At 34.2% G+C, this 24,506-nt stretch overlaps 2 protein-coding genes across 4 annotated transcripts; one reads left to right on the forward strand and one right to left on the reverse strand.

Annotated features, from left to right (window-relative positions):
• The first annotated feature begins 60 nt into the window (after positions 1-60).
• Positions 61-11,461, forward strand: LOC105343168 (kelch domain-containing protein 10). Its single transcript, XM_011450419.4, has 10 exons — positions 61-217; positions 2,157-2,287; positions 3,916-4,000; positions 4,908-5,062; positions 5,415-5,557; positions 5,711-5,795; positions 5,958-6,024; positions 6,438-6,485; positions 6,816-6,955; positions 7,963-11,461. Exons 1-10 carry the CDS (start codon positions 130-132, stop codon positions 8,164-8,166), a joined length of 1,146 nt encoding a protein of 381 aa, XP_011448721.3. The 5' UTR covers positions 61-129; the 3' UTR covers positions 8,167-11,461.
• A 5,295-nt stretch (positions 11,462-16,756) lies between these two features.
• On the reverse strand, positions 16,757-24,417 carry LOC105343167 (uncharacterized). Of its 3 annotated transcripts, XM_020073298.3 has the most exons (3): positions 20,468-20,664; positions 20,033-20,282; positions 16,757-18,223 (listed from the first exon to the last, which is right to left on the reverse strand). In XM_020073298.3, the coding sequence occupies exon 3, from the start codon at positions 18,213-18,215 to the stop codon at positions 17,280-17,282; it is 936 nt and encodes a 311-aa protein (XP_019928857.3). In that variant the 5' UTR covers positions 18,216-18,223; positions 20,033-20,282; positions 20,468-20,664; the 3' UTR covers positions 16,757-17,279. The 3 variants fall into 3 exon arrangements, with proteins under 3 accessions (XP_019928857.3, XP_019928856.3, XP_034336312.2); XM_020073297.3 differs by lacking the exons at positions 20,033-20,282; positions 20,468-20,664 and adding an exon at positions 24,246-24,417; XM_034480421.2 differs by lacking the exon at positions 20,033-20,282 and having other exon boundaries at positions 20,468-20,697.
• Positions 24,418-24,506: the final 89 nt, after the last annotated feature.

A 24,506-nucleotide genomic window follows, 5' to 3' on the forward strand; every position in this document is an offset into this window, starting at 1 on the left:
GCCGGTTTTGAGTGGCTGGATTGATTAAAAACGTGCCAATCAGCGAATAGATTTTAGTGCTCGTCTCAGTTATAGAGATGCGTTAGTCACGGTTAACTGAGCGTTTTCAATGACAGATAAACAGAAAAAATGGCAGTTAGGGGACTAGTCGTAGAAAAAATAGGTTTGCCAGAACAGGATGACGAATCTACTGAAAATATAGACAGAAACAATTTAGGTAAGGATGTTTGTTTCAGTTTTATTTGCATGATATATTTGGTTACGTAGAAGATGTACAATTTGTTCGTGGAGTAACAGCTGATTTGACGGATCGTGCAATGTTAGGGGAGCAACTCCACGGTTTTAGAACGCAGCCCCAGGCGGAGATCTACGAGACGTGACAGAACTGGTCTTCTATCCCCACTGTAGAACAAGAAAAATATGCATGATGAAATAAATTCCTCAAATTTCAAATTATATTTACTTAGAGCTGAAAATAAATAGCGTAATCATGATAAAGATGTAGCGTAAATTTTTTTGTAATGCGTTTTAACAGTACAGATGACCATGAAATTTGATAAATCGTTCCCTTATGGAAAAGTACTTTGGGTTTAATATTTTTAGTTGCTAGGATTTACTTTCAATGAATATTCTAAAAAATTGGAATTATTTTCCAATTTGCTAACACATTCCATGGAATGTAGAAATTTTTTGGGGTGTGCAAATGTCTCTCTCCTTGCCTTGGAGATTCTTTTGATCACCCATCAGCTAGTTCATACACTGAATAGCTTAGAATAGCTTGGTTCAAAGATAATATAATTTAATGACTTTTGGTGTTATTAATTCTGCACTTGATTTTAACACATATTACTTTGAGATGCAAGTTGTTAAGAAGTGAGAGAAATGTTTCATAAAGAAGCACAAGTTTTCCTGAAAAATTAATTATATGGTTTTTTTTTTTTTACAGAACTGCATTTACTGGCAGCTAGAATTTTAGAGCTACATTTCTGTAACCACATTATTTCAAATTTTGTAGATTTTTATAAACATTTATAGAACACAAACATTAGGTAAACAATGTCCATGAGACATTTATATATTGTAAAATGTAATATATGATTATATATTCATAACATGTAAATTCAACTTTATTTGGTAATGTTATCAAAAACAAGCTGGTTTTTTTTAATAATCCTTTCTAAGAATTTGGTTTGACTGTAAACTGAATTATTTTAAAATTTGATCCTATAAATGGTTTTATTCGCTTAGATTAAGAATGATTTACAAGTCAGGAAGTCCATTCATCCTCAGTGGGAAAAGGAACCTACACTGATGTTACATATCTATGACAGTAGTAATGACAGAAGAATTGTGTAGTATTATCAATAACTTAAAGATGTTACATAACGCATCTCGCTATTTACATGTCTCAGAGGGAGGGTACTGGATCACAGTTTAACACAGCTACAGTGGTGGGGACCCTGCGTGTATGTCTACCACAGACGTTCAATTCTAAAGTAACTAAAAATAATCTAAATTCTACAGCCTTTGAACAAATAAAAAATTATAAATTAAAGAGGAATATAAGAAAAAAGTAGATCAAATAAAATCTTAGACAAATGAAAATTTAATTTTCAATTGATAGTTACAGTACAGTATCTCCTTTTTTGCAATAAGTTGACAATGTATTGTTTAGTTTTCTTTTAGAATGACAGGCATTTAATTCATAAGCTCCAGGTTTAGAAAAGCCCAATTACCCAACTTATTTTGAACCATGTCACATAAAGTTCACTGTAAATTTTACACAAAGAGGATATCATTTGTCTGGCAGTATTGTTGTTAATTAGGATTGTTAACTTACTGTCTATACAGATTGAAATACCAGTATACAGGGTGAAGCCAAGGCTTCTATGGACCTATACATTGAACTCATATATATCAGAGTGTGTAGACAGTCAGTAAGTGAGTAACAAACCTATTGAAGTGTCTTGTTTTAAAATTTAAAAAAGAAATGCAAAGAAAAGATGTGGCCACCACTTCACTGTCTGTAACTTGAATTTTGCTACACTCCATCTAAAGAAATGTAGACGACAATCATGACACATTTTATGAAATGACATTGATTTCCATACATGAGATACTGGTATTTGATTTTGTGATTGTTTGCGTACTTCCAGGTTTCCTGTTTCCAAGAAGTGGTCACAGAGTAGTAGTGGATGACAATAATCTGTATGTCCTCGGGGGCTACAACCCAAAGTTCCACAATATCCCCAACACGGAAGATACCTACTACCCACTGTTTAAAGAGGTAAACCAGCCACGTCCACTGACATAGTGTACCTCATGGCTATCACAATGAGTTCACATACTAAAATACCGTAGCTAGACCCCTTCACTGTAACTGCAGTACTGCTCTTTTGCAGGGCAAAATGACATAGTTTGGTGAAATATGACATAACATCAATTGTTTCATTTTCGTCATTTAATTATTCATATACTAAAACTTTCACAAAGTATATCAATTTGCCCTGCAAGAGAGCAGTAACACAGTTATCATGAAAGGGTCTACATCATTTAACGTTGAGAGCATATACTGAAATTGGCTATTATGTATGACTAATATGTTAATTTTGTTCTATGTCAAAAATTCCAAGGGAAAAATGTATGCTTCAATATCTACATTCTCCAGTGTCTTTGTCTAATGTACAGACCAATGCATTTCATCAATGACTATTTTAATATCTAACAGTACAATTGCTGAAAATTATATAAGTAATGAGGAATCATTCTTTGAATATTATGAGGTGATCAAATATGGTAGGGTGATCAAATATATCATTAAGCCATTCAAGCTTTATTGGATTTGTTCACATGATCTGGATTGTACCTGCTATTCTCTGATGATTGATATTCTACATGTATTAGTGATTTACAGAGTTGTTGATATTCTACATGTATCAGTGATTTACAGAGTTGTTGGTATTCTACATGTATCAGTGATTTACAGAGTTGTTGGTATTCTACATGTATTAGTGATTTACAGAGTTGTTGGTATTCTACATGTATCAGTGATTTACAGAGTTGTTGATATTCTACATGTATTAGTGATTTACAGAGTTGTTGGTATTCTACATGTATCAGTGATTTACAGAGTTGTTGGTATTCTACATGTATTAGTGATTTACAGAGTTGTTGGTATTCTACATGTATCAGTGATTTACAGAGTTGTTGGTATTCTACATGTATCAGTGATTTACAGAGTTGTTGGTATTCTACATGTATCAGTGATTTACAGAGTTGTTGGTATTCTACATGTATCAGTGATTTACAGAGTTGTTGATATTCTACATGTATTAGTGATTTACAGAGTTGTTGGTATTCTACATGTATCAGTGATTTACAGAGTTGTTGGTATTCTACATGTATCAGTGATTTACAGAGTTGTTGGTATTCTACATGTATTAGTGATTTACAGAGTTGTTGATATTCTACATGTATTAGTGATTTACAGAGTTGTTGATATTCTACATGTATTAGTGATTTACAGAGTTGTTGATATTCTACATGTATTAGTGATTTACAGAGTTGTTGATATTCTACATGTATTAGTGATTTACAGAGTTGTTGATATTCTACATGTATTAGTGATTTACAGAGTTGTTGGTATTCTACATGTATCAGTGATTTACAGAGTTGTTGGTATTCTACATGTATCAGTGATTTACAGAGTTGTTGATATTCTACATGTATTAGTGATTTACAGAGTTGTTGATATTCTACATGTATTAGTGATTTACAGAGTTGTTGATATTCTACATGTATTAGTGATTTACAGAGTTGTTGGTAGTCCTGACTAGAAGTTCATTTTCAAATAAAAATCTTGATCAGTAATTATCACTAAGACAATTCATTATCTTCTTCTGTGTTTGTTATTAGTTATGGAAGTTCAACTTTGCCAGAAGAGAGTGGTCACTTCTATCAACAGACGGCAGCATGCCCATAGAACTAGCCTCACATGCAGGTACTTCTGTCTATATCAATGACGTCATACAGGCACGTAGCATCAGGGGGGGCCTGTCCCCCCCACTTTTTCTCGCAGCAACAAATTTTTGAAAATTTACATATAAAAAATGGAATAATCATGGAGTTGGCCCCCCACTTTTTTGGGAGTATGTAAAAAATTGATATGAAAATAAGGAAATGAGGAGTAAAATTGAAGTGCTATATAGTACGCCAGCACAGGATTTGATCATATGACCAAGTTTATGCCCCAGTGAACTTTTTAACATACTGTTTATTTCTTAATAAATATAATGAAATTCTCTCTGAATGACAAAATTTTACCCTTTGAGGTGATACTAGCTAGCATTGGGTAATTTTTATTCAGAAAAGGTGCACATTATTTCTAAAGTTACAAAATCTGAACTGAAATTTATGTTCATAGACGTCTGGTAGAAACAACAAGAGGTGAAAAACTTCATGTTAACTTGACAAGACTGATCAGTTTCAACAAATGATTAAGTAAATAGGCAATGTCCAAAAAATTATGCATCATCAAAACTGTATTTTACATAACATACAAGTAAGTGGACAAAAATACATGTAATCAGTTAATGTAACGAGGAGCTTTGGCTTTAAGTATTCAATGCTGTATAAGTTTTGATTTCAAATACCACTAATCAATGCTGTTAATTTTGGTTTTAAGAAACCAATGCTGTATAAGTTTTGAAAATTTTTAAGAACCTCTACACAATGCTGTATAAGTTATAGCCTTAGGAACCAATACTGTATCAGTTTTAATTATAAGTACCGCTAATCAATGCTGTATAGGTTCTAGTTTTGTGGACTTTCACTATCTTGAGGTTTGTTTTCGTTTTTAAGTATGTGTAATGACTAGAAATGCTATTCACAGGCTTCGTTATTTTCAGTCTTAAGGGCGGGAAGGAACCTGCTGTGTTTCGGGGGGACAGGAGTCCCCTTCGGCTCCAACAGCAGCAACCAGCTCAATGTGTGTAACCTGGACACACTCAAATGGAGGCACATGAAGTGTTCTGGTCAGACACCACAAAAAAAATACGGACATGTGAGTTGTGTATTACCATTTAAACAGAATTGCTTGAGAGGTATTGTAGCAACATGTGGGAATTTACCCTAGCATGAAGGTGTTAGTTAGAATAGCATTTAATCTGAAAGTCAGCACAAAAATAAACCTCTATCCTCAAAAATATGAGCCAAATGCAAATTGGTGCTTGACTCTCTCAGGATTTTGGCATAGAATTTTTTAGGGTTAATATGGAACAGTTCTATGTAAATTGCATGTTATATTCGCATTTTTTGTTTAAATTAGAATTAGATGGAATGCATATCACTTACAAATGCTGCAAAGATCATATATTTTTGCGGGTTCCTTTTATTGAATGTTGATTTCTCCACAGACTCTTACAAAGATTGGTAAACACATGTACGTCTGTGGCGGCACATCAGGCTATACGTACGACCTCCATATTCACAGACTTGACCTTCAAACTCTGACCTGGGAGGAGTTGCCAGCCCAATCTAACTTTGTACCTGAGAGCAGGTATACTGTTTACTGCTTCCTATCTTACAGTGGTATTATACAATCTGTAAAACTACAGAAATTATAATGGAAGTAGTTGTATTTGTTTTACTTTACATTCTTTTTGTTGAACAGATACTTTTACATACTTTCATATTATGGACTCTGTTTTAGGTACCGCCATGAGGTGGCGTGTGATGACAGTCGTCTTTTTGTGTTTGGTGGAGGGACAGCTTCGTCAACATTCGGGTTTGAATTTGTAAGATGAAAGTAATTCTAAATGTTATAAACAATAATAACATACATTTTAGAGTCAATGTTGTCTATTAAGGCCATAGTTGAAATGTTTGGATCTCAATGGACTTGTGTGGGTTTGTTCATAGCTGTACATATGTGCTGAATGACTATATTGTTTTGCTAGGTACCAGCCTTTCACATTCCAACCTGTCAATGGGAGAATATAAAATCCATTCCAGACCCCAAACATGGTAAGTCTGACCACTACAGAGTGCCACCGAGATACAACAGTAGATCAAAGCTTACAGTCTGTCAGCTGTCAAACAAATCTCAGGCACTTGTTTCTGTAAAGTTTACCCCAATAGTAATAGTATTAACACAAGGTTTCTATCTCCATATTACATGTAGTACAATGAACGTTGCCCTCCCCAGATTTGCAGTTGGAGGAAATGAAGTGGAAAAGTGTAAAGTTATACTTTACAAATGCTTTAGGGGTAAACATTTTATAGAAACAAGTGTAGAAATCAAGTTCTTATTTGGTTATTTTTTTTGTTTAACAAATTGATAGAAGTGTAATTATGTACATGGATAAGGAATATCAGAACAACGAATGAATAGTACATTGATGTATGGTTTCTTTGTAAAATGAGGCTTGTTTTTGCAGGTTTCCCAGCTCTCAGGAAATGCCACAGCTGTGTGAAATTCAAACAAGGTCAGGGGCCAACAACAGTATTTCTAACTTTCACTTCACTGTGTGCATCATCAGTGATTAATTACACAGTTTTTATCATAAAATTTCAAAATGGATTCCCAGTTATAGATTACAAGACACTAAAGGAACGATGAAAGAATATAACATAATTATAAAATTTAAAAAATCAATTATCTATGTAGTGTTTTTCTTTGGACACATTTTGATTTCCAAATTATAACAGTTATGTAAATAACATATTTTGGTAACTCATTAACAGTAAATATTACCTTTGAAAATCCCAACCAAATGAGATGCCATATGTTTACGATATTCTCTCCCTCTTTGTAGATGTGTACATCTGTGGTGGCTTTGACACACAAACAATTTTCGGAGACATTTGGAAGTTTTCGCTTCAGACAAACACATGGTCAAAGTTACCATGCTCTCTCCAAGTTCCAGTGTACTTCCACTCAGCTGACATTACTTCGGTAAAGCAATGAATTTACTTTACTTTAAAGTCTTGTGTATAGCACTTACGGTACTCTTTTCAAAGTGGGGTGTGCGTGTTTTACATAGGAAGAAAATTTTACCCCATTTTTTCAGGGACAGTGTTTCTTGGTATATCACAGGAGCATGACTGCCTATATCGCATGTTATGAAAGTTGTATGAGTGTATCCTAGACTAATTTTGTCAAAAGCACCTTATTCTTAATTTTATTTCCATATATTAGAATATTTATCCACTCAGACCCTGTTCTTTGCATCAAACAATTCTTTGCCAGTGTATTCGTTGACTCGTCATGTGGTCATTGTTCGACTTTTACAGTTTTATTTAAGTGCGGAAAATTAGCAATAATTAAGATTTGATATAAAGCCTATTTACTTTGTCTCCCTTTATCCAGTTAAACATTATTGCTTTAATTAGACACTGTTGGATGCATATTAAACATAAGAACAGCAGTTTTTTCATCATTTTACACCCAGATTTGAGGGTGCTTTTTATACACAGGTGCATGTAATACTGAGACTTTATGGTAATCAATTAATTTCTATGAAGATTCACATTTTACTGTTCCATGTCACTCATTTATGTATGTCATGTTGGGTCATATTGAGCAATTTGAAAACTGATTTTGGGCAGACAGAAAATACTTGTCACCTTCAGAGTTGTTTAAAAACTTAAAGACAAGTAGTAAATAGTGTTTATTATTGAAATCAATAGTAGTGAAGTTCTTGCTACCAGTGATAAGTTTTATACTATAAAATGTTTAATTTACACAAAACATAGTCATTCAAACAAGACTCACGATGTCAGCAATAATGCTGTCCGTATCAGATCAATGTCTGAAAGAGAGACTTTATAAGTAAATTCCTATATATTGATATGAAACTCATACATTTTAATCCAAGGCATACTGAGATGGATTGTTGCTCTTTGAATGACTTGCTTATAATATGTACCTTATTGTAACTTACCTATGGGGTTTTTTTTCAGGATGGATGTATGTATGTGTTTGGAGGGGTATCCAAGATTGATCGGGTCAGAACGAACTGTTTACAGAGAGTATGGCTGGCCACCCCCACACTACAGGAAATCTGCTGGGAGAAGATCACGTCTTGTCTGGATTCAGAGACCCTGAAAAAGACTGCATACCTCTCCTCATTTCTACCTATGCAATTCATTGAGAAGCTGTCTTGACACAGCAAAGACAAGCTTTCCTAAGGCGTACACCAAAACCAGTGATGCAGTTTGATGGAACTACAGCTGGTGTAATATTATCCTGAAAATCCCAGTGTAAGAATTCTACAGCGCCATATCAACCGTAAAATCCACACTTTGTCATCCAGGATCACAAATATCCATAATTTTGTTTTGTATTATTGTCGTTGTCATTTTTTTGTTAGTTTGTTTGGATTTTATGTTTATCATTAATTTTTTATTGCCAAATTGAACGACTTTTCCGGCATTATGTACAGTATTTCAAATTTTAATTGAGTGTCTCCAAATGACTAAAGGAAGTTTTGTTATAAACAGAAGTTTATGTATATATCAATCTTAATGTGATTTTATTTTTACATTATTTAGAATTTGTCTTTATTAAGAATATACATGTACAATGTAAACATAGAGGTTTTAATATTGGAGACAGATGAAGCATATTTAGTTTTAGAAGTTCAAGGAATTTCGTAAAGATACAAATAACAAAAGTCGTTTATTTTTCTTTTACTTTGTACATGTTTAATTTGGTTTTATTGTTTTTTTCTGTGTCAACTATGTGCATGAAAAACCATAATGTGAATTGGTGCATACTTGGCTTTATAGTTAGAAACACGAGAAATATACACAGACATTGCCTTTCACCCCATCCCACACTCTTGTGCTTTCTTTATTTTGTTGTGTAATGTGACACCAATTTGAATTCAAGCATACAATGACATGTATGTAATATATGATTCATTTATTATGACAATATTGTTTATCTTAACGCAAAACCTGTTTCCAAAAACGTGTGTTTATACAAGTTTCATTTTACATGTAATAACAACTGCACTGCTCAAAATTATTCATCAGCACTTGAGATTTTAAATAGATTCTAGACTGATTAGTTTTAGAGATATTCGAAATGTTAGATTTAGTTGGACTAGTGTAGTTTAGGCAATGAATTAGAAGTTTAATTGTTTTTATTCAGCATGATTTACTAATGCCTCTTCATGTTCAGAAGAGAGTTGCAGTTTCTAGAAGAACATGGTTTTTAAAACTTGTTAATAATTATGTAATTAATAACAATGACAGAAAGCCATCTTTATTTCATAAAAAAGAAGAAGACATTTTTAAAAATTTTTTTTAAGTGTTTAAGTGTAGATTTACCTCAAAATTTAATAATTTCTGAAGTACATGTAGATATCAGTGTCAAGTCACGATTTCATGAGGAACTGGGACTCTCTCTGTTTATGTTTTCATGAATTGTTGTGATTTAATTTTTGCAAAGCACTTAGCAATTTATTTTTGTTGGTGTGACTAGTGGCTTCCCTGAAAAAGAATTGATTTTTTGCATAATACAATGTACACTAAGATTACACTAACTCCTGTATATTGTGCATTGATCCACTTATTCAGATTAATTGGCCCAATCCTCTTTTATGTTGAAATGATAATGGTATGTTATTGTTTGTTGAAGTGTTAGTAGTTTAATGAAGGTTATCCATATATTTGCAGTGAATCTTGAGCAAGTCTAGAGGGTATTTTAAACAATGTCACCCAATGTTTACCTGCTTTTACCCCATATAGTGATAACAATATTACATTTTACATTAAAACTTTTACACCATTACTATATACTTATGATATTAATACACTCTAGATACCTAAAAATTATTACACTTCACAAGTTTATCATTATAATGTCATATGTTTTAGATTTGTTTTCACAGTTACATCTCATTGCATTAGCATTGCCTGTTGTTTCAATTACAGGTAGATTACATTGTAGAATCTTTTGCTTTGGCCAAGCCATGTTTAGCAAAGTTCTCTGATAGCTTTTTCCACTAGATGGAGGTAACAAAAATGACATTTGCATGTTATAATGGCAGTAGGGAGTGATTGTAGGGAGTGAGGAAGAGATGCATCAGTGCCATCATTTCTTCTGTCATTCTGTCATCTCAGGGAGAATAGTACTTCTTCACAACTACAATTTTCCATGTGAAATGGATGATTTGTATTGATTATTAACAACCGTCAAAGATTTAATAGCCACATTAAACACAAAACATTGAAACATGACGAGATTTGAAATTCTTTCTTCTGTCCCATTTTGGATAATTTCGTACCACCATGTTAGTATTGCTTGTACACACTTAGAAACATTGTCAGTGACATGCATGTAGAATGGCTTCTATTTTTAGGTACGAACAGTTTATGAAAGGTTGTGGACTTTTACCTAACTTTAATTAGTCGTTGCTGTGATATTTGAATGAGAGTGTCTTCCTACCAAGTTTTATGCAAATCCATTGAGCACCACATCTTGTAGTAATTTTTACTGTCACAGGTTTTCATTGTTTGTTTTAGTGTGACAGGTGAATGGATGTTTAGATTGATCATCAGGCCAGTTGATGATGGTTTTAGGCTGTTCGAATTGGAACAAAAACAAGACTAGTCAAAAGTATTTTTTTTACTCTTCATTACTGCATAAATGAATAAAAGCACAAAATCGGGTAGCTGCATTTAAAGTCGTTTTTTTTTTTTAATTTAATTTAAAATATTGATTTTAGTCTCTAGAATGGAAGCAGTCCTTATTTTCTGTAAAATCTCCACTAAACAGTTAAATAAAAAATCCATATTTTCCTTGTAATCTTTTCATTGTTTTTATTTTTTTGTTATTTGAGAAAATAGAAAAATTGTTTTTTATCCATATATTTTATGCTATTTCTTTTTTCAAGAAGTCTGAATGAATAGAATATGTAACGCTATGTTTAATCAAGTGCATAAGAAAGAGGGTATGATTAACCATATTTGTTTGGAGATGTTATTTTGGGGCATTATTAATCTATTATTAATCCTGCTTTACGTGTATGGGATTGTATTCAAATGTCACCATCAGGCCACCTTGAAATATGTTTGCCCTCTCTCGACTCAGTGTTTAACCTTTAAATTTATAGATAATGAAATGTTTTTTAAGCTGCATGAAAAACTGATGATAAAAATGATACTCAGAATGTAAATAAGATACCATAGTTAATTACTTTTTTGTTTATCTAACAGGAGAGGGCAAACAAGTGGTCTCAGATTTTCTACAAATTGATTATGTTATTTGATTAGATTTTATTATTATTGCACAAGATTGTTATGCAGTTATGCAATCTGTTATCTGACAATAATTTTGAACCTGTTATGAATGTACTGTCAGTGTGTGTAAAAGGTGTTGCAGCATGCACAGAATTGAAAATAATTTCCCTAGAACTTTGTTTATTGAATATTAAAGGAACTTGTTAATTCATGTTAGATTGTGAGTTATTATTTACCCCCCCCCCCTCCAAAGTTTTATAGGAGTTACTAAATGTAGTATAAATATATAGAGAAAGTTAATATACGTATAACTTCCTCCACAGAGTTAGGAAATGGTGTTAGGTGTATAGGAGTCATGTCTGTCTCCGTGTCTGAACTACACAACTCAGCAACCAATATTTTTGGAGGGTGTGTCATGAACCTGTTCCGATCCAAGTTCAAAGTCATCTAAATGGCCAGACAGGGGAGTTGGTCCTTCTTCGGTAGCTCTGGTTTAAGAGGGTGTATGTTGTATTAAAATTATGCAATATTCTCAACATGATCTATAAGTAGAACTTTTCTTTTTAAAAGAAAAAGAATACATGTTTATAACCATTAAAAAACTGTTATAGTGAACACGCCTATATTCAATTCAATTTCAATTCAATTTATTTACCAATTAAGGGCCTTCAAGGGGCAACATGAAGGTTGTACGTGTATACAGCATCCAATGTACCTATAACATTCAATAAATATGTACAAAAGGACAGGACAGACATAAACATTTATTAGTATATATGTATGTTTCTATACACTCAATACAATGTCTTCTGTATTTATGTTAAACACCATACATAAATATGTCAAAATACAAATGTATATACAAATCTGAAATAGTTTATCATATGACTGAAAAGTTAACAAACCAATATTTGACTAGGAAATACAAATTAAGGCAATGCCTTCTGAAAATTTACCAAGAGCGTTTAATATATCTAATTCTTCACAGTTTAAAATCCAATAATTTTTGTTTATCTTGCAAACTAGTAAAATGCTTTGCTTTAGATGAAATTAAATCAAATAGTTCCTCTCTTTCTTTTGTAAATTTGCTGCAGTGGATAAGAAAATGTTATTCATCTTCAATTCTATTAAGTGTACAATTTTTAACCGGGTTTTCCAACGGAAAAATCCGGTTATTAAAATGGTTAAAATGGAGGGCGGGCGGCTGTCAAAAGGGTACCCTCATTGTACGGATAACTCCTCTTACAGCTTTGAAGTTAGGAAGTTGTTCTTTTGCAGATCAATTCTACATATATCAGAGGTGTGCATATTGCTAGGATTTTGATTTCTGATTATTTATGAAGAAAATACCAGCTTTTGAACTTAGTCATTTTTTGGCAAAATATTGCATATACATGTAGGGTACTCCATTTCACTGGATACGGGTTGACATGGATTATGGATACAGTTTACATAAAAGAAAACCCGGTTTGCTGTCACATTGACAGCTTTTCACTTGTTACATATTCTTTCTGTTCTAGGTGTGTTATTATATCTGCCCAATTCAATAAAAAGTATATGCGCTGATATCCGCAGTCTACAGATTGGCTTTCTGTATTCAGGTCTGTGGAAGAATACTTTTCCACTCTGAAGTTAGTTTTCAAAAATATGTAAGTAACAAGTTTGCCATCTTTAAGTGTTTCATTTGAGTGCTGCCAATCCATCAAATATTTTTTAGTCTGAGATTGTTTTAAAGAAGTAACAAAGTCCTTTTTAGAATATGTCTTAATGTTTTGAATATTAAGAATGCAACTTTTCAATAGAGGAATACCAAGTTGCATTTTGGGCGAAATGAATTTACGCTTACAGCAAAGTTATATTCGTTCCCCGTGACCAGTGGCGTAGCTAGACCAGAAACGAAGTGCATGCTTAAATTGGCCGGGGTGTGGGGGCCGCCATGAGGCCCCCAGTGGGTCCAGGACGAAGCCTGGTGGGGGCCCAGGGGGCGAAGGCCCCGGAAGCTCATGAATTCTGACGATTTTTAACACTAACAATCATCGCAGAAATTGAAAGGAATGCTCACTATTTAAGCATATTTTTAAGCATTTAAAATTGTTTTGGTTATAGTTTAGGCATTAAATAAAATCACAAAACTTATTAAAAGCTTATTAAAAGAAGAAAACACTTTTGACGCTTGTTTTTGACCCACTCAAATCTGTTATTCTTAAGTTCATTTTCACCTAGTTTATGCTAATGAATATCTCAATAAAGCTGTGATATCTATGGGGGAAATTAAAATGATGTGCTTTATTAGGTACATGCATTGTGTACTGTTCTTTAATAATTATGATACTGTAAGACAACATTGCGTGTCTATATTTGGTACTTAAGACGTCTTTGTTTAGCATTTATTCCGGATAAAGTAGGATTGGGTGACGGAAACCGGTTGAAGGGATAGCTAAGTATGGACCTTAATACTTGAATTCTTTTTTTTCTTTTTTTCTTTTTTTTACTGAGTTTCTTTCTTTTCCCCCCAAATGATGTGCATGCTCAGGCATATAAGCATACATGGTAGCTACGCCACTGGTGACTTTGTTTAATGTTGTAAACTTGACGGAATTCAATTTAGGTTTATAAGGAAGTTAAATCTCCCGTCCCTGGTACTTCGTTATAATTAAGCGTGTACCCCAATTCAAATTGATATTACATAAAGCATGTGATGATACTTTTTTGGTATTAAGGATATAAAACAATACATTGTTTGTGGATGATAGATTCAACTCCACCTGAAACAAATTAATGTCTTGAAAAATAACACCTCGGGTAAACTGAGACAGCAGTGATACCTTAAATGGAAATAAACCAACGACAATTACTTGTAATCATGATAGAACTCTTAAATCATGGCTGTACTACCCCCATCCCCACCCCCTGCCATGCTGCAGGTGTATCATCAGCGTTATGATGAGATAAAAAGATACTCGATACTACACCTGTCAGCAATCAATAGATCCACGTGAAAGAACGTATGAAATCTGAACACCTGACACGATATCAAATTTCAATGATTTCATCTGTAATCGGTGAACAGATACACATGATTGAAAAGGAGAAGCAAAATTAAACTTTAGGACATGCTGCCACACGTGGGTTTACTACTAACTGCAGCCATGTAGAGGACCTATATCTCTTGTCAATAAAAAGAACATGGAAACTGAGATGGCTAAAATTCCGAGATCCGACCCTGTCAGGCACGTAGCATCGGAGGGGGGGGGGGCAGCCCCCCTCCCCCCTCCCTTATTTTTGTGCATCAAATTTTTTTGTTAAATTTACATATAAAAATTGAATTAACATGGAGTTGGCCCTCCCCCACTTTTATGGGACCATGAAAAAAATTGAATTGAAAATAAGGAAATAAATAGTGATATTGAAGGTAAAAGGTATACTACAACCCCCCCCCCCTCCCCCCCCCCACCCCCACGGATTAGGATTTTCAGGATTTTGGAAAGAAACCTTTTTTCTTTGTTTGTCAAGATTTTATGGACGAGTGTGCCCCCCCCCCCCACTTTCAAAAACGATGCTACGTGCTACGTGCATGCCTGTGGCCACGAACGTTGTATTTTACTTTTATTAAAAAAGTTTAAATTTGAGTAGAGTAAAATTAATTTAACTCTGCTGAGTTTTGGCTTAAAATAGACTGCTATTTAAGAAATATGCTATGGGGTAATCATTTGCAGACTATCAGTTAAGGCCAAAAGAATAAAATGTGATTAGTATCACGTCCTCTGTATGTAAAAGAATCTCATTTTCGAAGAAAAAAAATCATAAAAATTAACGAATAAAATACATCTGTTTTTCACTGTGGTAACTAATTTTCATGACTTAACAAATAAAGAAAAAACTGGAGAGGTCAAATGTGTAACAACGGGTTTGTAACGTTTACTAAACTATAGCTGGAGGAAAGATAATAAACTTGTCAGGTTACTTAATTTAACTTACAATTATTGCTGGTTTTTTTAGGTCAATACGATGATTTAGCTACCCGAGAAGTACACAATTCACCGAGCCGGAGCCGAGATAAATACATGTATTGTACTCCGATAGTAGTTAAATAATCGGATTGACCTAAAAAAAACAAACCCTGCAATAATTATTTCAGTATTTGATTCAGCGTAGAATTGATACTGACATACACTATCTCCCTGGTGTTTTCAAGCGAAGATTTTAGTTTGAAGACTGAGAAATCCAACGTAAATATATATAGATATAGATAGTTGGATATTAGCCAATCAGAGAGCTAGATATTAATAAATCATAAAATGGTATATAATTATTGCTGGGGGTTTTTAAGGTCAATACGATGATTTAAACACTGTGCCGGGTTATTTTTCCAGTGCCAAGGTGGCTTTTTTTGCACCCGTCTTAGCTGTATGTATCGAAAAATTCAATTATTCCATATAGATCATTGCTTGAGGAATTTATAACCACCTTTGTTATTATTGTATTTCACCTGTTAGAAAAACAATTTTCCTATAGGATATTTGAAATTTCCTACCGGAATAAAAAATACTTCCTATAGAAATTCAAATTTCGAATGAATTTGAACAAAACTCTCATAGGAATTTAAATTCCGATAGGAAATCTAAATTTCCTTTACGAAAAAAAAACCGATCTGAATTAAAATCCTGCATGAAATACTTTTCTCCTATAAAAAATTTAATTGCTATAGTGAGGATTTAAAGAAAATCCTATAGGATTTTCAATATTTCCTGTAGGAAAGTTATTTCTACTATTGGAATTTCTGTTTTTCTACATGATATTAATTTTTAAAGGTAAATATCTCACCTGCCATGTGAGACACACTTAAAAAAAGAGGTTATATACTCTCTAGACAATGGTCTATCATTTGATATATATTGATTTTTACAAAACTGCCTACTAAGAGGGTGCAAAAATGCCATCTTGGTACTGGTGTAGTTATCCGGCACAGTGTTTTTAGCTACCAGAGAAGTACAATACTCACCTCGCTTCCGGCTCATATTGTACTTCTCGGGTAGCGAAATCATCAAATTGATCCAAAAAAGCTATAATCATTTTAAAATTGTTGTCTGTTTGCGGTATAAGTCTATTGTGTGTTTGTGGTTCGAGTCGATAGTCTGTAGAGGGAGTCTATTGTCTGGCCGTTTGTGGTAGTAACCGATTATTTTCTGTGGTACTTGTCTGTGGTTTAACTGAAGTTCAAATCGACTGTTATATGAGTCTAAGACTTGTTTGAGGTACGGATCTACTGCCTGTCTGTTGTTTGAGTGTATGGTTTGTTAGTTGGATGATCTTCTGACTGTCTGATGTTCGAATTTAAGATATGTTTTTGATATGAATCTATACATTGTCATTCTGTGGCTCTACATTGTCATTCTGTGGCTCTACATTGTCATTCTGTGGCTCGAGTCTATACATTATTGTGTTTACATGTCCTTCACTTTCTTTCTTTTTTTTCGTTATGTGCATGTCTGATAAACTCCAAAAATACAACACGTAGATGTTTGATTTATAGTTCTTAATCATGTTTGAACAAGTAACTACCATGTTGGGAAAATATAAAGAAAATCAAAATGAAAATACAAAATTGAAAAAAAAACACAAAACAAAACGACAAGAACAATAAGGTTATAGAACTATGAAAATACTGTTACATGTGAATATCATATCATAGTCTTAGAGTATTCGTGTATGATAAAGTTACTAATAAAGAGTAATACGACCAAAGAAACTTTGTTCAAATGTTTGATCAGACGTATCGCACTGTATAATACACCCGTTTCTGAGTTGTCCGAACGTTGTTAAAGTTGTTCCTGATATCCAGACCATGTTTCATTAGTCAATTGCAATACAACTATTATCTGTAAGATGTTGATACCCTCTTGTTTCGCTGTGATACGTGAGACGATTAGTTTGAATGACGTTAGGAATCATGGGTTTGCTTACAGTGCTACGTTATACACCAGATTATACTTCCCAGCCAACTCAAGGAAAATTAACTGGCAGTTTGTTTAACTTATATCCTTTCTTTTCCATGTTTCCCAACAAAATTTGAATTGGTAGTCAATGATATGAGTTCGAGCTAACCTCTCTTGGATTTCACAATACCGCTGTACGGGCTTTTCTAGGTGGGACAGTAATGGATGAGTTGCAAATTGCACATGTCGGAACTTTGAAATAAGTCCACTTGAAATCAAAGTTTCCAGTATTTCAAATTCACATCCCTCACAATTAATTGTGATCAGATCAATATCGAGACAGGGAACACCTAGTCGGTACATGAAATTAGTGGTATTAAATACCTTTAACTCACAATTGCCTCCCTTGTTTCCTTCGAAAACGGAAGTCGCGTCACCGCCATGTCCGAGAACGTTAACGTAGAACTTACTGTCTTTGGCTGCTAATCCAAAATTATACAGGACGACTTTTTCATTCCTCTTGAACTTCTCTACTAGTAATGTGAACAGCGAACTGATTGGTTCTAGGATTACGTAGATGCCCGGATGGTAGGCTTGAATCATGGCGTCTGCGTCCTCTCCTTTGTTGCCACCAATGTCGAGAACGAGGCTTTGTGAAGTCAAATATCTATGATGCTTGTGTCGGATATACTGTGTTTCTCCTTTCCAGAACTCGCCAGCACCGCGAGCGTGGTCCCGTTTAAAATTCTCTACACATCTACTCTTTAAGTGTTTCTCCTTGTTTGAAAGTTTTCTGACTTGGTTGGGAACAGCACATTCTTGGTTCTTAAATTTTGGAGATCGCTTAGGAAGCAATGAGGACACAGACTCTATTCTGGACAGCCCTGTTGTGATATTCCCACATGGCTGGCTTTTCATAGTCAGAGTGGTCGGGTCATTAAGGGACCTGCTCCATGAGACCCATAACCAGAGGACAGCAGCTCCACTCACACACACTAGGGCGAGTTTCAGTCCCTGTTGAGCCCTCATTCTGTTTCCTGGAAATAAAAAAATGAACAGTTAGTATAGATACTACAGTATAGAGATAAATACATCTCAGTCAAATCGTAGGTCTAATAAATCAACTGAAATTAGACGTCGTTGATATGGTGACCAACCAATGATCCCGTCTTTTAGCAAATGCCATTTAGATGTAAAAAAAAAATTTTTAAAAGGGCTAATTTTGAAAAAAAAATATCATTTTGTACTGAGAAAAGTTGTGGGTAAAGGCTAAATTGCATCGACATTTCCCTTTTTTAAGCTCCCCTGAGCCGAAAGCTCAAGTGAGTGTTTCTAATTACTTTTTGTCCGGCATCCGTCTGTCTGTCCGTCCGTAAACATTTTACATTTCGACTTCCAGAAAACTGTTAGGCTGGAAAAGCTGAGACTGGTATGAAAGTATCATTAGGTACTGTTGAGAAAAAAACTCTTTAAAATCTTTTCAAAATCCAATTGGTCAGAAAAGCTGAAAGTTGTGTGTGAGCATGCTCAGGGAATGTAGATTGAAGTTTGTTCAGAACAAAGTATGATCCTCGGGGATAGAGTTGGACCACAAAGAGGGAGGGGGTCGAAGTTTTACATAGGAATATATAGAGAATCTTTATTTCATAAACCATTTGGGCTGAAAAGCTATCACTTGTGTGGAAGGAGCATCAGGTACATGTAGTATAGATTCAAGTTTGTTCAAGTTATGACCCCTAGGGGTAGGGTTGGGCCCCAGTGGGGGCAATTTTATTTCAAAGGAATATATAGAGAAAATCTTTTAAAAATCTTCTTCTCAAAAACCAGTTGCGTGAAAGCATCCTCTGGTAGTTTGATTCAAGTTTCTTTAAATTATGATTCCCGGAGATTGGGTGGGGCAACGATGGGAGGGGGTCAAATGTTTACTTAGGAATATAATGAAAAAGCCAATTGGCCAAAAAAGCTCTCACTTGTATCGAAGCATCCTCAGGTAGGATAGTTTCTTTGTTTAAATCACGATCCCCAGGGGTAGGATGGGGTTAAATTCTTACATGTAGAGAAATATTTTTATTAATCTCTCTTAAATAAACATTCGCCTAAAATCCTGTAACTTTGTGACATTCATTGATTTTGTGGATTTAAGTTTACCAAAACGTGATCTACGGGGGTAGAGTGGGACCACACTGGGGGAGGTCCAATCTTAACATAGCGAAAAATTTGCAAATTGGGGATAAAAAATGAATATCTAAAAAAATCAATGCAGTAAGTAACAACAAAAGCACCTGCAGGATTAGAACTCGGTATGTACGGATCACAAGCCCGACACTTTATCCACTCGGCTATAAAGTAAGTTATATGTTTCCGTCGATGAAATCCTTTTAATAAAACAAAATGTCGTTTCGATCAGAGGTCAATCATTAAAATGACGATGTGTTCTTCCACCTTAAGATCTTCTTAAGAACTGCAATATTCAATATGTGATATGACTATGAAATCATCTTGTTACTAAAGGGACTCAATGTTTAACATCAGAATATTAGTTAAAAAATCTTTAAAATCTTGATACAGCTAGGACCTATTCCACTATACATTGTCCAGATATTTTGTATATGACTACATAAATCTAATTAAGTTATGACAAATGTTGCTCAGGGAAGCGAGTGGCCCATGTGCCTCTTTTTTACTTTCGTTCGATAATGTAGATACAAAAAATGGTCCAAACAAAACGAAATTAGAACGGTTCCATCTTAAATCGTTTAAATCGTGTCCGCGCTTATTTGAAGAGTAAATTGTCTTTTCTGTGTAATTTCGATACTTTGATTATCATTAGAAGCTTGACCACTGACCTGTGTAATGGCGGGCTATCTCGTCCGGTCGACATTCAGTTCATTCATTACTTGCATGACTCAGGGGGAATATGGATAAGGCGAGTTCCCTTGATTTCCTTATGAAAGGTGGAGTGTTAAGTCAATAAACCGTTAGAGGGTTTGTTATCCAGGTCAAGCCGAGATTTGATAGTGGACATCGTGCATTCAGTAATGCTTACAGACGACGGGTGTTAAGAGTTGAATGTCCTATTGTTACCGCTCATTACACCTTGACACAGAGTAAGAGCCTTAAGTTAATCAGTATTAGTTACTAGTATTATATTAGAACCAGTAAATTGCATTTTCTTAATATATATTTTTTTAAATGCTTTGATATACTCGTCGTAAAGAATAGACTTTTTGTAAAATTGCTCAAGTAAAGTTCTAAGCAAGTTCCAATCAAAACAAATATACCTTTGAATGGAAAGGGTGGATGAAGATAATGCAAATAGTGGTATGCCTAGAAGAAAACGCACACAGGCAGTCTTGTAATATAGCAGATTGTGTCGCTTTCATATATATGTAGATTCCCTGCCAGTTTGCAGTAGTTGATATGAAGTTTTCCATTCAAATTCTTAACCAGGAAGGAACTATCAAGTCTGAATTGTTTTAAGCAGCTAGCGAGTGTGTGAAGTACCATTCAGAGATCCCTAACACACACTGTTTTAAGCAGCTAGCGGTTGTGTATAGATCCCTAAAAGACACGGACCAGACACGGTGATTGTTGTTCATCACTGAGTTATGTTCAATGGAATATGTCCTCAGAAATTGCCCGTGACATATTTTTTGTCATTGCATGGATACTTTATTGCATTGGCAAATTGTTAATATTGACAATTTTAATTAGACTTTGAATGAAGACCACACTTATTTTGAAAATAATCAAAATTGACAATTTGTTTCCATTCAAATCGTTCCCATACTAGATTATTTTACCTTTTACAAAACTAACTAGCTAGTTTTCCAAAAGGTGTAAAAGAGGCTTTACATGAGGTCTCATCGATGGGCCACATTGCTCAATTAAGTAAAACTTTTCTCTCTTGGCTGTTTTTTTTTTCGTCTTTTAGCTCCGGTGAGCTAATGTTGCGCAACGTTTTGATTTTTGAAGAAGGTCGTGGGATTTTCAATCAATTTATATAGATTTATATATACCGGTAGTACATTTACATGAATGGCCTATCAAAATGTAACTCTAGAAATAAATAACACGGAATATAAACTAAATCTTTATAAGTTTAGAATTTAGACACGATATAACAGTATGTACTTCAGAGGAATGATTTAAGAAGCTCAATAGATTAGATTAGATTAGATTAGACTAGATTAAAGGAATTGTGGTCTTAATATAAATAAATGAAAATAGGTTTCCCTGACCGAATTTGTAACGCACAGAAAGATTCGTAAGTAATACAGACAGTTTTTTTTAAACAGCGTTCTGCTACTAAAAATTACTATAACAGAGTAATGAATAGTTTCACCATTATATTTTAATTTACACTTGATCAATAAAAAAATTATGCTTTAGGTAACATATTTTCCACACATTCAGCGTGGTTTTTGTACTATGCATACACAATTGGTGGATATTAGTTATTTTCCCTTGCCTAATGAAAGGACAATTTATTGTATCTAAATGTTGGTGTAAAAATAAATGTCCCGTACATCAGTGCGCAGTAGCATTTCCAAACTGAGGCTCATAGATTTACTGAGCCATAAGAATGCACAAACTGTTAGTTTTTTTCCGATTCGCGGAACGATATACACTACAGTCAATCCGTTATTATAGCTATACATTTGTAGAAGAAAGGAAGGAAATTAACAATGATAGCAGATTGTGATTAAAAGGGGGCATGGCCTGATAATTAGCCATTAGTTTTGTTTAGTTGAAAAAATTAAAACTACATGTAATAGATTATCCTTGAACATAATCTAAGAATAGATATGGGAAATAAATATATATCTGGCTGATGTCAGTGCAGAGTCTTACAGTTTGACACTGACCAATTGTTATACCTTTGAGCCACATGGCTTCTTAGGTAGATAATGATCGAATGAAGTCTAATTCGTTAACTACGAGTGGGTTTTTTTTCCCATTTTGGTCATTGGTTTACGTGATGAGACATGGATTTCACAAAATACATGAATTACATGTAACGTTAAACCTCCAAACTTTCATATGTGCCTCTTTCTTCTATGAAACCACCGTTCGATGATAACAATAATCCTGGCACTTATACTCACTTTGTTATGAAGGGATGCAAAACGTAACAGTTAAATGCATAAACCACCAAAGAAGGCGTTTTATTGTCTGATTATTAAGTCGCTGCAGTTGCAAATATTTTCAGCAGGGTGCCGCGATCGTTTTCCTGGGATAACTGGGGGTTGGTGAAGATGGGGTGGGGGTTGCACACATAATCCGTGTGTAATATATTTACCTGTGTGCATGTTGGCCAAGTGGGAACTGAGAATTTTAGAATATTGGCAAAGTGGGAATAAACTTCGTAGATAACTAGCTATATTACATTTGCAAATATGCTTCCTTTTATGAACCTAAAGAAAAGTGAAAACGTTCTAATCTGTGCTGTAGACTGATTTAAAAGTGTATCATTATATAAGTTTATCTTTATATCTATCTCTCGGTAATCGACTGTGTCTTCGTTTGTTCTGGGGTTTTTCTTCATAAACTCATATATTAAATCAATATTTACACTAGTTTTGTCTTTCATATTGGTACTATATGAATACTATGAGGTGATGGAGTTCCTTAAGCTTGCCTGAAATACTATTAGATCTAATGTAGTCCTTGATGCTTTTATCCAATGTTCTCTTGTATTCTTTGCCACAAATTAAGATTATTTAATGTTTCATTTGATTTTTCTTTATTATGTTAACGTTTTTCAATGTGGAACTTTCTTCTGGCTGTGCGACAATTAAGTTTTATTGAAGCATGGTTTATAAGCATAGTTTTGTCTTTTATTCTGGGAAGTTTTATTTTTAAATGTCTTTCCTGCTGACGCACTAAAATATAAAATATTACAGACTTCCCAAATGATTTTGTCCACATCGTGCTTTTCTTCAATGGGTTTATCTTGTAAGTATTCAATATTTCTGACAGTTTCCTTTAATTTATCGCTTTTTCAAATTCTGTAGCTTTTCCAGACTCCTAAATCTACCTTTTCGGTTGATTGGCCAGTTGATTGTTTCTCTATTGGAATGTGATATAAAAGCTCAAAGGTGATTGGCCTATAAGCGTCGAAGTATAAGTTACAAAAATCGTGAATAAAAAGCCTTTTACTGACTGCAATAAAGAAGCATTACATAATACATAATAATCTAGAGCACCTCTTTCTTTACAGGTTAACCGAATCTCTCCAAGTTGGCCGTTGACAATATAAAGATTGTTATTCTTACACAGTTCAATCCATTTGTATCTATAGTTATCACAACTTGACCTTTCAAGTGAACTATTTTAGTCCAACAATATATTAACCTGTTCTAATAATTGCCGTTTTTCTGTTGTTATAGTTTGCCAATTTTTTTTTTATCTAAACATACATTCTTTCAACTTGCCAGTTCTTGCACTGAAATCGCCTAATGAACACATATTCTGAGTATTATTTTTTTTTACATATTCAGCATTTCTTGTTCTATATCAGTAAAACAGTGGACGTGTATAGATCTAGTATTTTCTGAAGGGACATATGTGATTACAAACAATAAATCTGAGGAACTGTTAGATAAGTTTCACGTGATCAACCAAGTTCATATCCCAGTGAACTTTTTAAATTGCTGTTTATTTCTTAAATATACATATACATGTGTTCGTCGGGAGTCACCTTTCAACACGTTGTGTACACACAGACACATGATGGGGGCAGCACTAACCGCCGATGTGTGTAGAGTTAACATAGATATAACTACATGTATCACAACAATAAATCACAGACAGAATTGATATAGCGATGCAAAACATTTAGTAGGGCTAACGGGCTTCTTTCTATTTATGTTTCATTAATCATTTGTTGTAATTATATTATTGTTTTTATGAATATGCCCCCGAGAGCCCTTGATTGGTGAATAAACACATTCCACATATATAAATCACTTGCACGCGTATACCGGCTGACTCCACCCTTCTAAAACACAATTTGGGACTTGTAAATCTGAATCCATGGCATGTTTTCACACTCACCTTTCTCTACTACAAGGCCATCACTTGTCCAACCACCTTTTTCTGAAACCGGGTAGGTACACCCAAGTCCTTTGTCGCTAATCTCCGTTCTCCGTTCAAAGTACTTCACAGCTGCACCGAATACAAATATTGAGCCACACTCACGCATCTCTCTCTCTCTCTCTCTCTCTCTCTCTCTGTTAGAATTATTTATATCTGAGGCCAGCATTTTTTTATTTTTAGGTTTACAAACCTACCGCTCGGTTTTCTGAGTTTTTAGAA

The sequence above is a fragment of the Magallana gigas genome, chromosome 5, assembly GCF_963853765.1.
Source record: "Magallana gigas chromosome 5, xbMagGiga1.1, whole genome shotgun sequence".
Lineage (NCBI taxonomy): Eukaryota > Metazoa > Mollusca > Bivalvia > Ostreida > Ostreidae > Magallana > Magallana gigas.